At 39.5% G+C, this 18,149-nt stretch overlaps 1 protein-coding gene across 1 annotated transcript in view; it reads left to right on the forward strand.

The window, feature by feature from the left end:
• The window catches only part of LOC149805750 (uncharacterized), an 87,438-nt gene that overhangs the window by 36,012 nt on the left and 33,277 nt on the right, over positions 1-18,149 (forward strand). The window contains exons 7-11 of the mRNA XM_089950422.1: positions 737-900; positions 1,355-1,451; positions 2,418-2,530; positions 3,872-3,915; positions 16,782-16,892. Of these exons, the coding sequence (XP_089806548.1) occupies positions 737-900; positions 1,355-1,451; positions 2,418-2,530; positions 3,872-3,915; positions 16,782-16,892 (529 nt within the window). The remainder of the gene's footprint in view (positions 1-736; positions 901-1,354; positions 1,452-2,417; positions 2,531-3,871; positions 3,916-16,781; positions 16,893-18,149) is intronic.

Consider the following 18,149-nt stretch of genomic DNA (forward strand, 5'->3'; position numbering starts at 1 on the left):
ATGATTTCTACTAACAACCTCTATAAACAGCATAGAACACCTCCCCTTTTTTTAAGAACATTTTGAGAAAAAATAAACAACTCCCCCCCCCCAAAAAAAAAACCCCGCAAGAAACACAAGACAAATGCAACAAGAAACCAGCGATATGAAGCAACCAGGACCGTTCCCGAGCACTCCTTCCCACTAATGACAGCCAACCATTCAACCGTAAGGGACCTTTATGGACCCACAAACTGAGGCAAAACTATCAGGGTTCCTTGAACCCATAAAAGCCTGGGGGAGGTGGCACCATTCCCTTCCCCAGGAACAACTAGCAGGTTGCGGTGCAGTCAGAAAAATGTGGCACATGCACAATTGTGCGCACGCCACTATAATTAAACTCAACAAGAACAACAACAGAATAAAAAAAGTCAATGATTCTTGTCAGGTAGACAATGAAAATTATATTGGACAAGGTCAGCTACAAAATGTAATGCTTACATAACCCATGGCGTATAATTGATACAAAAAGCAAACAATGCAAATAAAATATAAATAACATATACATAACAATATGTCTCTCTGTTTGTTTGTCTGTCTGTCTGTCTCTCTTTATATATATATATATATATATATATATATATATATATATATATATATATATATATATATATATATATATATATATATATATATATATATATATACACACACACACACACACACACACACACTACTTTTTTATAACTGTGAACAGCCTGATCAGCGAGCAGCAGAGGATGTATGGACAGAGCGTTCCAGCATTCGCCAAAGAAAACAATCTAGAAGACACGGGCGAGACAGCTTCCGACACCAATATGCGGATGAAGAACATGGATAAAGTCTCCCATGTCTTTCGCTCCGGGGATTATAATGATAAAGGTACTGCTTTTCACGGACAGTGGTACTCCAAAATGAATATATCATATCGTCATCAAATCAGTGCAAATTTAGTAATTTTATCACATACACGACATAAGATCGATTGTACATAATGCAAAGCAATGAACAAATCGCATGTTTGATTTCCTTACCAGATTCGCAAACGACCGTTAAGCTTTTCAAAATTTGCGACGTACATTATTCAATTAAGAATCAGCATACATGCATCATCATGTTTTCATCCATGCAATTCTAAAAGGTGATAATTTGATGACGAGACTTATAGGTAAAGTTGTTTAAATGATTTTTGCAATGCTAGATGTTCTAATACTGATATATTTACAAGGTTTCTACTGGAGATTATATCGATATTTCTTATAATTTTTTATATGGCAAAAAAAAGCAGTATTACTTTTTAAAAACAACCTCTTTGCTGTGTAAATCTTCTTTTTAGTTGGAAATAATTTTGAAACAACAGCAGTCAATAGTTTTGGACCCAGGACTATTTCCCCAGGCGAGGCTGCATTGGCTAAAATCAGGGAGCAAGAAAAGTATGTATATATCCAGCAGAGAATGAATTAAAAAATGTGTGTCTCTAAGTTCCCTAGCTTATCTTGTAGCAGAATTATCGTAATTATGTGTGGTAAATTAGTTTTTTTTTCTCCCCAAAATGTTTAATTATAATTAATTGAGTATTTTAAACAGTTATTATACGAAAGATAATCGCATCTTATTTATCTCCACTTCTGTATGTCAAATGATCCTCTGGCTGTCTATAATTTTGCGACACCAGTCTATAGAAAGACTTGTGTCCTCATCAGCAGTTTGTCTGTAGTATACATGTGTGGGGATTAACGTTACGTCATCACAATATTGGCGCTATAATACCAATTTAAAAGTAAAGTTGAAAATGTAAATTTTAAAAATTGCAAGGTTATAATGCAACTTTGCATTGAAATGTATGCGAAGATTCATATTAAACAAAGGTCTAAATGTTATGACGCTTGGGCATTCACATCTTCCCAACTTTTTCATCACCGACTCATTTCTTATTGATTATTGTTCTATTTTCATATTATTTTAAGATTAAACTTTTCAAATATATTAGAAAATACAAATTTTTGAAATTGAACAGAATATAATTCGCCCTTGCCGTTAATCTTTGTTTTCTAATTACATTCAGAGGTAGAATATGTCGATAAAATATCTTTACCTGTTTAGTTTCGAGGCCGGTTGTTTTTGCGGAATAAGAACAAAAAGACTTACACAAATTTAGTTTTGACACTTGCAGTCATAATATACCAGATATCAGCGAAATTTAATGGCCGGTTTGATTATGAAGTCGTCTAATTTTAGGGGAATAGGATAACATTTACAACTTTAATTTAGGCCTCCTTTTATCGATACAGGCTAAATGAGGGTATACCAATAAAGGGAAAATTGCATATGGTATTAGTTCTCGTTTCTCTTCAAGTTTTGAAACTGATACTTTAAAAAAAAAAAAAACTTTTTCTCAGGTTACATGCTCAAGGACTACCGATAAGCCAAGCGGATGAGAGGAATGAGTATGCAAATGCAAATCAACTACAAAAGTACGCACGGAGTGTTATTGTGCCAACAATTTTCAAAAGTAAGAACATAATGGTCACCGTATAAAAAAATAAATTGACCTCTCGACAACTGTTGTATCATGTCGTATCAGAATCCTGTACAAGAGTACTGGAACATCCAGGCAGGTTGTAACCTGTAGAAATTCAAATCGTATCATATTCATATTGAGGTAATTTTCACTCAGTCTTTGCATAATTTTATATTTATACAGTCATATATTTTTACATACATACATACAAGCGTATTTGCGACATAAGCACAAAGGTATTAAACTTAAGAAGATATTTTACACTTTTTCATGAAAGCCAAAAGAAAATAAACACAATTATAAAAAACGCAGAAGGCAAACAACCGTTTACACTAGATCCCCTCAAGAAATTCGTAGTTAATGGTAAATTATTAGTTTTTCCTTAATAGCTCAAAAGAAATACGCCTTTGTTAGGATTCATGTACATTCACCATTAACGATGAAGAACTATCTGCCTAAAAGTTGAAAAGTTTGAATTACGTCCGTAACTAACTCTGTTCCAGATAGGGTAATTTATTTAAAACCAATACATTTTAATTGTGTTTTTTTTTGTTGTTGTTGAGACAATTTAACAGATAACCAGTCTCATTCTCTATACCTAAATTTCAGAACTGTGAAAGCATGTGCCTTTCTCTTGAGAATGCATATTTTTACTTTGATACGTTTGACCTCTACATTCTCAAATCCAACTCCTGGTTAGGCATCTGTATAAAATTACAGTGATTATTTTTTCCTTACATCTGAAGTTGGAACTGGGCATTTCAAGTTAGATCAAGTGCACGTACTCGGTTTCACTTGTGAAAATCAAATAAACATTTTATTTATATCATTATTATTTTTAAAAAAGATTTTCCGTTGAACAATTTTATGATCGGTTATAAAGACCAGTTGTGGTGGGACGAGGATTGGATTCGCTGTAGGGCAATGTTCTTTAGTGGCGGCTCTACTTTGCAACAGAGAACAGTAGCTGTGTCAGTTGTCAGATTCCCTATTCCTAACTAAATATAAGCGTTGTGAAAAAAATGTCTCCCTTACGCTAAGGTCATGGTGACATTCTATGAAAATCTCAGCTGCAGGAAAAAACTCCCGACAACGCACTCTTTGTATGGCGTCATGAAGCATTTGCCCGCATCGTGCTGCCACTGAAGACCATTGACGTGTAAGTGTCTTCAAATGTTTTCTGAACCACTCTTATTTCGAAAGGGGATCTGTATTTGGGAATAAAAATACAAAGTAAAATATATAAACTAGTCGAAAATTTTCTTCAAATATGCATCAATATTTAAAATATATGAAGTGTCTATTTCTATTCTTTTTAGTTTCCTTTTTCAGCTGCCGATGATGAGAGATCCTATCAAACCTCTGCACACTTCCAGGTAAGTCTTTGTTCTTTATATATCTATTATATATATCTATATCTATCTATATTTGAAGACCAAAATAAGTCGTAAGAATGGGACATTATAATTAGGATATTTAATTAAAAAGATAACGAAAATTATTCAGTATTTCAAATTAGTTAAAGGACGAAATCAAGAGGTATCTACTATACCAAAGTTATTTTTTGTTGTTGTTGCCTTCTTCGCTACATATGGATCCCCGGACACTCGTCTTTGCCTCTAACCACATGTCTTCTCTAACACGGCCCATATATATTTCATCACTTTTTTGTTGAGGCGCCGCTAGAGGTGTAAAGACAAGTGACGCTAGTGAGCCAGTCATGTGGGTTAGAGTCTCGTACGATTACCTCATTAGGGTATCGAATAAGATCAAACAGACCCACTTTCGTACTACTCTAGGCCGCAGTGATTGTTGAAACTTCTGCAGAGAGAGTGAGTGATGATGTACCCAGACAGGCAAGTCTAAGCTTTCAATCAATAAACCCACGCTGCAGTCTTATGTGCCTAGATGACATTATTAATCGTAACTATACTACATATAGAGGTTGTGTATTGATTTTCTTTTACAGCATTGCGTACACACTAAATATTATAATTTTAAAATGAAAACATGATGGGGCCATACAATGTATACAAATATCTCATACACAAGTAATAGACTGTCAAACTATTTTGAGCGAGTTTGCTAGCGTTTATAAAAATTGAATTAGTTTTCCAATAAAACTGGATTATCAAAGATGTCGGAGAAAAATTGAAAACACTACATCAACTGAATTCGCCATACAGATTAATTAAAGAGGCACAGAAGATGATATACCCATTCTCAGAAATTTTTCCTGAATATTTTTGATCAACTGGTTAACATGGGAACGGTCTTAGAAATGGAAAGGAATAAATTGGGGTAGCAAGAATTGCAGGATATAATGCGTGAAAAAATAGCCACAAAATAAGAGGGATATTAATAATTCACCCAATGAGTCTGACATTTTTAGAGATGCCTACTCCAGCTGTCATGACGAACATGTTTCAGAGCAGGCTAATTATACATACTTCAGGGCCATAAGTATAAAAATGGCATCCAAACTCAATTTCTTTTACAAAGCACATTGCCGCGCTGAAAGAGAGAGGCAGCGCAAGTATATCATACAATTTCTGTACACTCTCCTCATGCAAAAATTGAATGAAATTCACGATGGAAGGTTCAACTTTATTGGGTAAATGCGGCAGTCGGCCAACAAAATTTTATGTTGCTGTCGTACTCGATGATGACTCATTTGCGCTTCTTGAGGCAAACCCTTTTTTGAAAGATGTTTTACTCAACAACCCAGAATGTTTCGTGAGATATGCGTGATCAATTATTTAGCAAGGATTTACTTACAGCTTCGTGTTCATTATAGAAGGTATGAGTGGGAGTGCTGCTAATATAAAATGCAGCAATGTTTTTGTCAATAAGATAAACGCTAGGACGTATTTTAATACGAAGCCCCCATGTCAATGGAACCCAGAAGCTCCTAGGCATTGGGACAAAACATGCATAGTAACTTGCCTGGAAAATACGAATCCTGTGGCAGATCATGCCATTACTAGTACTGTAGAACACATGCGCAAATATTACGTAAAGGCTTAGTGGCACGACCCTTCCTGAATGTAGAATCGGAGTGAAATCAGCCTTGTGTAGTTGGGGAGTACTACAAATTGCGCAGACAAATATCAAAACCACAGACGCATGTGGCTGCCCAAACACAAACACAAACATATATCACAACAGCAGAAATAGGTGAAATAATCACCAGGATTGAAGAAATCGCAGTTTTTGATCCTGACAAAATATAAATATTTAAACAAACCCGTGACAAATTTTCCCAATTGAAAAGACTCTTTGCCTCCCCTTAGTGCAAGTATGCCTACAGTACCACAACTATGACAACTCGCACGGCAGCATGGTATGCACATACATAGGCGTATGAGAAAAGCAGACAATCTTGAATTTTATTGAGACCTCTTTGCGCTGAATTCACAACTTTCACAACCACCACCACCGGTGTTACTGCCACTGCGACAGCCCACCGACACACCAGACAAAGACGCTCGACAGCTTCTGACAAATATAATTTCTGGAATCGTAGCGGTGTTACAAAACTTTGGTCACGCTGGGATCAATGCAGACATTGTCCGCAGTGCTCATTTGGTTATTCCGCCTAGTTATGACAAAGATGAATCCAAAACTACTTTTCCGTGGATTCACAGTGGTACCTGCGTGATCCTGAATCGAAAAGACATCAATGTAATTATCAGCGGCGTTGGAAATATTCTCGAAATGCTATAGAAATACACCAGTGCAGACATGGGATGGACTCTCGAAAGATGTCGCCAGGTCGAGGTCCATCTCTCGCCGTTTTACCTGGTTCGTGGATCCAGTTACTTAGCAGAATCAAACCTGGTCCCCCCAAGATCAGTGATCAGTGGAAAACATTGTGATAATCGTTGTTTTGAATAAAAGATTTTGTCGACGCTATACCAGGCCAGTGACAATCAAGACATGCCTTGAAAATATAGCAACACCTGGCAGATATCAAATTTGATGATATGGAATTTCTCGTGCAAGTGATCAAAGCAACACTGAAGAAATTTGAAACACTTAACCCAGGTATCACTTATGACAAAGGCTTTTATCCACTGACACATTCTCCCCATAGACGGAACGGCGAAACCCAAATTGATTTGATGCTGCTGAGTGAAATGAAAACTCGGTATTGCACTACGTATGGATAAAAAATCTTGGCCGGCAGCTTAGCCGACACAGTTAGCCTGCGCATAAGAATATCCATGCAGACGTTGCATTCATGTATTTAACACTCAATAACTCCTCACAATTCACGACTTTTACTGCGGCGGTATCAATGAAAAACCACATCGCACACGCATGCCCGAGCCTGGCAAAAAACACTGTCAAATTTACTGCTGTGCAGCGAAAGATGAAAGTCCTGTATATCATCTACTAGGATTTCGAATTCTTGAATGTTGTAGTAAAAATCTCTGGTTGTACAGACTCGAATGCGACCGGCTCTGCTAACAAAGACACAGATGCGCTTGACGTCGACCAGACAGTGCAAGTCGCATAACAAATTCCATGCGAGTTTTATTATGTTGTGGTTCAGCGTGATGGCAAATCAGATCCACTAGTCCTATTTCGTGCTTAGAGTGTCAAAGCTCACTGGCTCGTGCACAGGAGCCGCACACAACTCGTGCACGTTGCTGCTGAGAATTTATCGCAACAGAACAAACATTTCTGTGGTGCTTCATAGCTTGCGTGGATACGATGACCACATGCTTATGCAAGCAATGACAACGGTGTCTTACCGATTAGTGTCATCCCCAACAACTTAGAAAAATACATGAAGTTTGGGCTGGGACAATTGTAGTTCATTGTTTCGATCCAGTTTATGAATTCGTCGCTTGAGAAGTTAGCAAGCAATCTGACGGCAGTGAACTTAAAAACCACTTGTCGATACTGTCCAACAAACATGAACCGGATCCCGATAAAAGGGGGTGTATCAATACGAGTACATGAACAACTGGAACAAACTTGCCGAAAATCAGTTGACAGCGATTGAAGCGTTTTATTCATCGATGCCACGTGAAGTTATTTTCGCCGCCGACTACGAAAGTACAAGGAATGTTTGGCCTGCGTTGGCGTGCAAAAACGTCGGTAACTATCACGATCTGTTTATGCGCACGGATGTATGGTGTTACTCGCCTGCGTTTATGAGGCATTTCGTGACACCGCCATATACGTTTACAAGCTCGATCCCGCCAATCACCAAAATGACCAAGACCAAAATCGAAATGGAATCGCTCACTGACGTTGACCAGCATCTGTTTATTAAATGATTATTTCGTGGTGGAATATCCATGTCAAGTCACATTTACACTCGTGCCATCAACCCTAGCCTGTCCGGGTATAACCCAGCTGAAACCAACAGTTACATAATGTATCTCGATACCTATAATTTGTATGAACTGTGGGTGGATTTAAGTGGATCGATCCTTAACAACTGAACTACAAAAAGATGTGCACAATCACAACATTCACAGTGACTACGGATACTTCTTTGAACTCGACCTGGAATATCCCGAGCAAATGCACGAATGACAACGCTTATCCGCTGAACTCAGAAACGCTGTCGGTGTCCGGTTCGAAGTTGTCCCCATGTCAGTGCTCATGGATGAGTCTGAATGAACCAACCTCGTCAAGAATCTCAGGACCAAACACAAATATGTTCTGTTCGTGGGAAATCTGCAGTTGTACTTCCGACTGGGTATGCGTGTGACAAAGATCTCTCAAGCTTGGATGGCTCCGTACATTCAGATGAATACGGATCTATGCACAAAGGCCACCAATGACTTTGAGAAGGACTTTTTCAAACTCATGTTCAATGCTGTGTTTGGGAAAACCATGGAAAATCTGCGCAAACGTATTATGTCCGTGAAAATAGCTAGCAGGAGACATACTTCGAAGGCTCATTACAGACCGACCGTTGAGTTCGGAAATCTCTTCCGTTCGCAGTAAATAATCAGAACTCAAACTGACTTAACCAATATATGTGGGATCATTTGTGTTGGACTTGTCGAAGCTGCTCCTGTACGAGTTTTACTATGACAATATCAAACCATTTTACCAGGGTCGGGTCAGGATGCAATACACCGATACTGATTCCCTGCTGATTAACATCACCACCGATGACGTGTACGCAGACATGATACAGCCATTTTTGGTCAACGAATTTAATACTATCAAGAAGCCGAGAGACATTCTTTGTTTACTAACGACAATAAAAATGTGGTTGGCAAGTTCAAATAAGATTGCTCAGATAAACCAATCGAAGAGTATGTGGGACTGTGCCCAAATTGTATTCGATTGTGACTGGCTTCAAGAAGATTTTAAAAGCTAAGGGAGTTTAACGAGTGATTGTGTAGAAAGATATCAAACAAGAGCTGTAGTTGTAATGCCTTAGAGACCGTCGTGAATTCGTGCACTCGGCAAATGATATCGAATCCAAGAAGAACCATCGCATGGGCATGCGTATACTGATGCACCAAGGCGAGTTTGTTCCCTCTGAATACCAAGCCATAGATACTCCCCACCGCTTACGCGTATGGTTATCGCGATTTTGGGAATGACACTGGTTAACGTGTCAACAAAAATCCAGGTGTCAGCTACGTGTCTGCTGAGACGACTTTTAATTCATCTCGCATTAATGCACAGCTGCGAGGTTTTGGTCCACCAAATGATGATGGCCCCAGTGAGTTACGGGTTGGTTCTCTTAGGGTATCGATCCGTTCCTGAATGGTGAACGAAATACGGACTATACTGGGTCAGTGGCAAGGTGTCGTTGTCCGCCTTCCAATTATCCACGTGCAAACAAATACTGAACAACCTTCTTTCGAGCAGTTGTAGCAGTGTTGGTTGTGAAATCGTTTTCTGATTGGAGGCGGGTCATCTCGTGACAGTCTTTTTCGATTTGCATTGGCTTGTTTTAATCACGTCATGTGACTTCATTGTTCATAGCTGCAACAGCGCTTGTTTGGCCAACCATCCTCTGCCAACCATGCTCTCATGAGTGACTTTGACCGCACTGACGAACTGTTTCAAGGCGGCTTTTACTCTCCATTACCCTAGCGGGCTGTAGTATATTTTGGAGAATGTGCGGATCTTTATGTCCATTATTATACAGGTTTACTTTTGTCTGCCTCCAAGTGGACGCTATCCACCGCTAGAGGCAGAGCCTTCGGGTGCATTCTTGTCTTTCATGCCTCCTTTGATGACCCATCATGCGATTCGTTCTTCCAATGTTGGATTAATCACATTCCGGTCATTAATAAGATCCACTTAGGCGCATTGACGTCCAAGGATATCATTGGATTCTTGGTATCCAAGGTCATATCGGTAACACATCGCTTTCATGCAATTGACAGGTGCTTCAATGGTCCTTTTTTTTTTTGCTTGTGAGAATCGATTCGTAGATCCAGGTCCACAGTAATTGTAGCTACAAATATGCTTCTTGTCGGGATATTTACTCCACTGTGTCGCTCGTAACTTTGTTAAAGCAGCCTTGATGTCACCGCCGCCGGTGACCTTTGCTTTTAAATTGAAACATACAAACATGAACTTCTTTGCACTACATCGAGCACATGTCTCCGCAACCGCTGTTTGTCCATTACGTATTTGAGCTAGAACTGGATTTCTGATACGTGTTTTAGCCCATTTCACGCAATATGAAGAGATAACGACCGACAATGATTCAATCACGTCACACAAAAAGACCTTATAAAGAGCAAAAACTACATTTCACAAGTAACACCTAGACTGGTCAAGCATGGTGATAGAACCGTGTTTCCAAACTCAGTTCGGGCACTGGTCATTGGGTCTTCTGGATCCGATAAAACACAACTGTTGATGAATATGGTTGTACGATGGTTAAACTGGGTTTGGCTGTACGTGATTGCGTTATAGGCCAATGATCAACCATGTTAAAACGTACTGAAAGATCTTGACAAAGCATTAAGAACAGGTAACAATGCTGCCATTCATTTTTTTCAGCACCTAACATTGACGATTTGGACGCCAACAAAAACGAGCTGGTGGTGAACGACGATGCGATGCTCGAGAGTCAAGACATTGCCGCACAAATATTCCATGAGGACGGCATAAAAACGCGGTCGTAATTTATTTTACTCAGCGATACGCGCATGTGCCAAAAGTGATCCTTGACAACTGTAACATGCTGATATTTCCTGGCATTCACTTGACCATGATGCGCAGCTGACCACATGCGGGATGCATTTCGTAGTCATGTTTACGCGGAATTCTTCGAATTCGTATAGTTTTCTCACGATTAATTCGACTTTTGGGCCACGCAGGTATCATGCTGGTTTGCAACGAATGTGTCTCACACGAACGCGTTTGACATAGACACAGTCAATTTAAAAAACAATCCTATAGAATAAAATAAACATTCGACAGCGATACTATAGAATCATAAGAAAGACTACGCAATGAACAGCAAGAATTAATTCAAAAATTAGGCAGCAAAGTAAGACCCAAAATATGTTACACTCGCGACGGACGGGTTCTTACAGCCGGGATTGAACAAACATTTTCACCGCTGATTAAGCCCAGAAACGAAATTTCCGAACGTGCCAAGGATATTAAAGAGGCTGCTTGAGCAACCGTACAACAAGTGATAGCGCCTACGGGAATAGAAGAAGCTATGGCCCAGTTCGTAAAGTAGCTAAACGCACCAAGAATATCAAGAAAACTACAAGAGCAACTGCAGGGACGATTGCGTGTTTGCCAGAAACGATTGAGGAAATCAAAGAAGATGGTGAAGAGCTTGGAGAGGCCCAGGTAATACTCGAGAAAGGCACTCAGGCACTTGATGAGGACACCAGAAAGGCAATGGCCAAAATACCAAACGAACAACCCTTGTACAAGTCAGAGTTGCCTAAGTCTCATTTCTATAACGAAGTAGTTTGCCAGGCGATTTATGAAAATCCTATGCGTATCGCTCTTAGCATGCTTCCCAACTAGAAAGATTACATGATAAAAATACCAGCAAACACACATGATAAACACATGAATGTTGGATGACCTAAAACGGTGTTCAGGGAATTTTTGGGAAAGAAACAAGCTGCTAGTGCTCAGTGGCCTCAATCAGCGCAAACGTATAATACATTTACAGAAGAAATAACTAATGGTTTAAAGCGTCATGGAAAGAATTTTTACAATTAGAACCAGTGAAACCGCAATCACAACAACACGCAGCAGAACAACATCCTATGTCGCGAATACCTCTCACAATCACTGAAAGACAAGAAGAAAAAACTAAGTAGATATTAGGAATTTGCTCGTTGGTAAGCAAAACAACTTACCCCGAATTTAGCAAGAAGAATCAGAGTTGCATAGACAACAAATAGAAAGATTCTACAAGAAGCAACAACGTACTGTGCCTGTTTCTCCATAGCAAAACCAGATAAATGACAAAAGCATTAAAAACATCTGACACCTTCACCTCCACCCACGCATGCACCGTGAGAAAAATCCGAATGGGCTAAAAAGGAAGCAAGCACCTGGCACGGGCAAGAAATAAATGCATGAGTAGGTAGAAAAATAACTAAACCAATGAGAGGGTCTTGGTTGTGAACTTTGCCACCATATCGACCTAGCGGGTCGATTGGAAATACTTGTGGAATAGTTCGTCCCGGAAACATGCCTTGGAAGTCATTATTGAAGCCATTTTTAGCGATTGCTCACAAATCGTATGGACAGAGACACATATCTTACGTTGATGCCCGAACTTGTTGAATGTATTTATTATGTATACACTAACAACGAATTCTTAAACAACTGAGACGGTTCGTGTGGAAACAGTGTTGAGACGCCTTGCGTCTTAAGTGAAATCTATGCTTCAGTGCAACATGTCAATACAGCCCAGATCTCGATGATTACCATCTCATCGACAAAACCAGTCACTTTTTTGCACCTGTGATCACTGGGGACTCGCTTACACTTGAGATCGCACTGGCCACGCTGCGAGTGTATTATATTTGGCTTAATATCCGATCCCATCTGTTTGGTGGTCTGCCCACGAACAGTTAGTTATTGTTTTCTGCAGACAGTGGCGCGAACTGGCATACTATCGAACTTTCCTCGGGAGCGTACGACATATAATCGATCAATGAAGAAATGCAACAAAGAATTTCGATGGTAACTGGCAAAGACTCTAAAATTTATATTCGTGCTCAGGAGCTCGCATTCAGTTCTGTCATCGCTATCGAATCTCAAACGTATGAGGTGGATATTGCACGGGAATGTCCGTAAGATTATTGTTAGGCTGACCTGGCCACATCTCAGAGGATAAGCTATTCTTGCGTGTGGCATATCATATGGCACTCGACATTGCGAGATTTGTTTCAACGACGCAGGTTTATTTAACTTGTGACGCTGTCAGTAGCAGTTACGAGAGCAGTTCCGACACGACAGGCGTAGTTGTACAGTCTTACATTTTCTTGGGGAGTTTTCACTGTGGAATCTAGAGACTTGATCTCGATTACACCTGCGGTACCTATGTATCTGCCATTCCATAATAATCGGCTCGTCATTATTAATTGTTCCGTGGTGATCAAGATGGGCACGTGGTGGATATGGGGTTGTCGGGTGGGGTGGGGTAGGATGGGGTGGGGTGAAACACTGTCGATGACTCTGTACATTAGAGATAGGTCTGACATTTTATAATTATAACAACAACAATGACAGTCGTGCATGAATGTGTGAAAACAATTTGCGTACTCGGTGACGTTGTTGTTCGTGGGTTATATGCAAGCGCACCAAAAGCCCTTTCTGACCTCGCTAAACAAGATTGATGTGGGTTAGTGTTTAAAAGTGCCACAGTGGATCGATTAAAAGAGCTAGGCTCGCATCGGCTTAGGCGTTTCGATTAGAAATCTGAGCACCAAAGACGGCTCCAGTTACATTGCCATCAAATGAATCAACGCTACCTGCTGTTTGTAAAATCATTAACGAAGCCTCTCGATAGCGATTGTATGATTCAACGATTGCAAATCTGGCCATGGGGAGTGGATTTTCACGGTATTAAATAAAATCAATAATCTATAAACCATGGCCCAGTTCAAAGAGATATTTGAATCAGCATTTGACATGGGAACGCCCGTATTATTGGATAGAAGCAAGAGAGATTTTTTTCATTATTACTCATATCCAGCTAGAGACCCGAATCAATTAAAAATAGAAATGTAATTACAAAACACCTCTAGGATTTTCCTTCTATGGGAGGCATTTTAGGAAGTGAAGGAAAACGGATACTCGAGAACATTGCCAAGTACGTGGAAGTGAAGGAAAAACTGATACGCGAACACAATGCCAGTTACGTTGCCAATACCGCAGTGGGATAGATAAAATGGAACCATGGCGTCGTTTCAACTTTCAGTCAAGACAATTACATGACAAATAATAAAATGATATTTGACACCTTCGAAGAAATTCGGCTGCAGTACGCAGATGCCAATTATATTGTCCGTGCATAGTCTGTGGTCGAGCAATGACCGGCATCAAGACGTTGACACGGGGCCCAAAAATTTCCCAGCAACACATTCCTACGTTGTACCCGATTTATTACTTTTCACTGGAGCATTTGGAATTGTTCAGACACCCTTGTTGTCGACATGTATAATCATGCACGTGTCGGTAACACCAGTGGCGCTAATTACAAATGTTATGCCGTGATACTTTCCGACAAGACACTGTTGTTGAAGGATGCTTGTGGTCGAATGAAGGTGAGCGATGTCTCTGTGGAAACTTCGCAGAATTTCCCAAATTCACAATTGAACGTGTTACGTATTTTATTTATAATGTCCTATCACGAAGAAAAAGTCGGTCTTATTCAAAAGGCAGCCGCGAAAAAGAAAACATACAATCAAAACAAATGTGGGGTCGCACTGAAACTGTCTATAGCAAAATTAACTGGAAATATCCCTAAGTGGGTTGACCCAAACACAACTCACTCAGCCTAGTTGCTGATATCCCCTGTCCACTCTGATATAGAACATTCAGGGCGCGCACTGACCTCTTTCTACCAACGGCGCACCCACAAACCGATCCAGCCCCCTCAAACATTGGACGGCTAAAGTGATCATCATCGTCTCGACGGAGGAAGTCATAACGGGAACGAAAGGTACTTTGGGATTGAACAGGAATATTGATAAATAATAAGAGACATCTCGATTGTGATTATGTGTCGCCATTATCATCTGTGTTGAGGCTGGACAGTGAAGTTGGTAATTTTTACACAGCTGCATTTTCAGCATTGTTAATCGTCGGAGATAAAATTCAGATTGAAGTACTCAACGCGCATCCTGAAGGGATAATATGCTTCCCTGTTGTTTCTATACTGTATGTGGTGTTTGTATTTAAAATTAGATTTCTGTGTATAAGTGATGGAATCTGACCGCAGTCATGTGGTTGTTGAATTTACCGACGGGATGTTGGATCAGGTAATAATAATAATAATGAGGACTTTGTATAGCGCCTAATCTTTAGAAGCTCTAAGCACTTTACAACATTAGACAACACCTATAAGATAAAAAAAACATAATAATATTATTACAAAAACAAACACCATGAAATTAGAAAAACATTAAAAAATATAAAAAAACATGCTGAGAATATTTCAGGTAGGAAACATTATTAGGTCTTTAAGTTTGTTCTTGCAGTCGAAATAAGTGAGTTTTGAGCTTGAATGTGATCACTGTGTCTTTTGTGTCTAAGTTCAGTGGACAATTCATTCCACGTTGCTGGGCCCAGTTATGCAAAAGAACGCTGTCCATATGACTTTGTTTTCATAGTGGGAATAATGAATATACGATTGTCAGAAGAGGAGCGTAAGTATCTTTCTGGTGTATACACATGCGTGAGGTCGGATAGGTATGTTGGACTGGAGTCCGTCAGTGAAACGTAGCACAGAGAACAAATTTTGTGTTTGATTCTGGATCGAATAGATAGCCAGTGTAGGGTACAGAGAAGCGGAGAGGTGTGCTCTGATCGTGGTACTCTAAGTATGATCCAAGCACCTGTGTTTTGAACTTTTTGAAGTTTCTGGAGTAGATATTGAGATGAACCAGACAGAATTGAGTTACAATAGTCCAGTCTTGAGTGTACTAATGAACACACAATTGTTTTAGTGGCATCAGCTAAAAGATATTTGCGAATTGAGCTGATGCGTCTCAGCTCAAGATATGCAGCCTTGCATATGTTCATGACTTGTTGGTGCAATGTGAGAGTACTATCCAGAATAACACCTAGATTTCGTACGGATTGTGTGAATTTAATGTTGGCGTTGCTGATATTTATTGTTTGAGGTAAAGGATGTGAATGAGAAAGTCTTTGTGTTGTGATCAGAATGGCCTCAGTTTTATCATCATTCATCTGCAGCTTGTTGCATGTCATCCATGATTTCACATCAGAAATGCACCTCTCTACACCTTGGATGGTAGCATCACTTTCAGTTGGGTGGCTAGATATATGTATATTTGGGTGTCATCAGCGCACAATTGGTGAGACACTGGATGATGATCTATGCCACTTGAGAGCGACTGAGTGTACAAAATGAAGAGAACAGGTCCAAGAACAGACCCCTGTGGAGCACCACAACATAGATCAACTGGCTGGAGTGTATTCCATTTGCAGCGGTTGTTTATTAATATCGATAACTCGAGGCCAGCTTGGAATGATCGCTCGTGCACGTGAAAATGCTCAGTCGAGGATAAAATAATCAGTGTGATCGAGTTTGAGACTCAGCTGGAGGAAATGGAAAATCACAGGCATCTCCAAGCACAGATAAGAAGCCGTGCGGTTGCAGATTTACAGACAGCAGAAATCGGGTTTAAAAAAAGCAATCTTCACACAGCGTGTCTTTATTAATCGCTATCATAGACATGTCTATCTGAGTACATCATCACTCACTCTGTTTAAGACTTTAGTTTCCAGAATCACTGCACACTAGACTAATACGGAAGTGGGGCAGTTTGACCTTATTCGTTACACTGTGGGGACATGGAATGCCGTACGAAACTCTATCAACTATGACTGGCTCACTCGCCTCACGTGTATGTTTACACCTCTAACGGCCCCTCAACAAAAAAGTCACCAAACATCTTTGGCCCGCATGGGGGATAACTTACCATGGGGGTTAGAGGCAAAGACGGGTGTCCGAGGATCCATAGGTATTATTATTATTATTATTATTATTATTATTATTTGATTCAAGTTTGGTTCTGATGATGACAAGAAGACGACTATCCATGAAAAGGATTTCGCTTTGTCTTCAATGGCAGCAAGACATCCTCCGATAGTTAAAAATACCCTTGATGCTGGAAATGTAAGTACCATATTTGTTTTTATTTTCTTCATGCATAATATGTATGAAATCGGATTGTATCATTGATGATCCACCTAGCTGATATATTAACCACAAGTTAGTTTAGGTCAAGAAAGATAAATCTGCAATAAGAGACGCGATATTTTGTGTCCTTCTGACTCTTAAACGGTGGAATGTGAGTAGTATGTGGGGACAAATGAGGGACACTGAGACTTACCACTGAAATAGGTGAAAAGGAATCGAGGGACAAAATCAAAAGGGACAATGGGACTTTCCTATTTCGAAATGCCTTGTGTTAGATTAGCATGTAAGAGAAGGAGAAGAAATCTCACAAACATAATATCCAAAATATCACCTGTATCATTCAACACTCCTTACACACACTATTCAAAACGCCTTGTTTAGCTTAGAGAAGGATGAAAGCAGCGAAACATATTATCCATCAAGCCGTACAAATACTCTCACATACTAACTATACCATCCAGCACGTCTTATATACACACTATCCTATCCCAAAATGCCCTGTATTAGCTTAGAGGCTTAGAGTGTAAGAGGAGGAGATTAAATCTCACAAACTTACTCTCACACACCTTATTTACCACGCAACACCTCTGTCTAACGCTATTCTTACTGTATCCACCACATTTGAATATAATTCCATATATTTCAGTATATTAAAGATTCTCACATCTTATATCTTACTCTGTACAGAACTATGATATAAAAACTCTTATCCTAATTTGACGATACTATTTTTAGTAGCAGAACAATCGTTCTAAAATAGATAAACTGTGGCAAACCAATGACAGGGTATAATGGTACTAAAAGAATTGCAGTGGCTAGGGAGGATGCAACTATGTACAAAATAAATTGCATTACTCAATGTATCTAACAGTTTTATATAAAGACAGTACGTTTCAAACATTACTGCTGGCAATAAGTTCACTGTGACTTCATCTGATTCTAAATGTATATGAATCACATCCCTGTAATATCTAATTTTTATGAATTGACTCGATGACCCACAGTTAGTCTGAGAACATGTCTATTAAGTGGGACTTTATAAAAAAAATACAGAAATGTTATTCATTAAAATTTGTGTATCCACAACGCAACTAATTTGCAACAACTACATGCTCTTGCATTGCCCAAGGTCCAATGAGCTAAACATGTAACACGAAGAAACATCTCTGATAACATAGGGAGATTTTGCATGCTCTACTAAATATCAACCCATTATGGTGCACAGCTGGTTAA

This window comes from Sinohyriopsis cumingii, chromosome 2 (assembly GCF_028554795.1).
Source record: "Sinohyriopsis cumingii isolate HCF-2022 chromosome 2, ASM2855479v2, whole genome shotgun sequence".
NCBI classification, from domain to species: Eukaryota; Metazoa; Mollusca; class Bivalvia; order Unionida; family Unionidae; genus Sinohyriopsis; species Sinohyriopsis cumingii.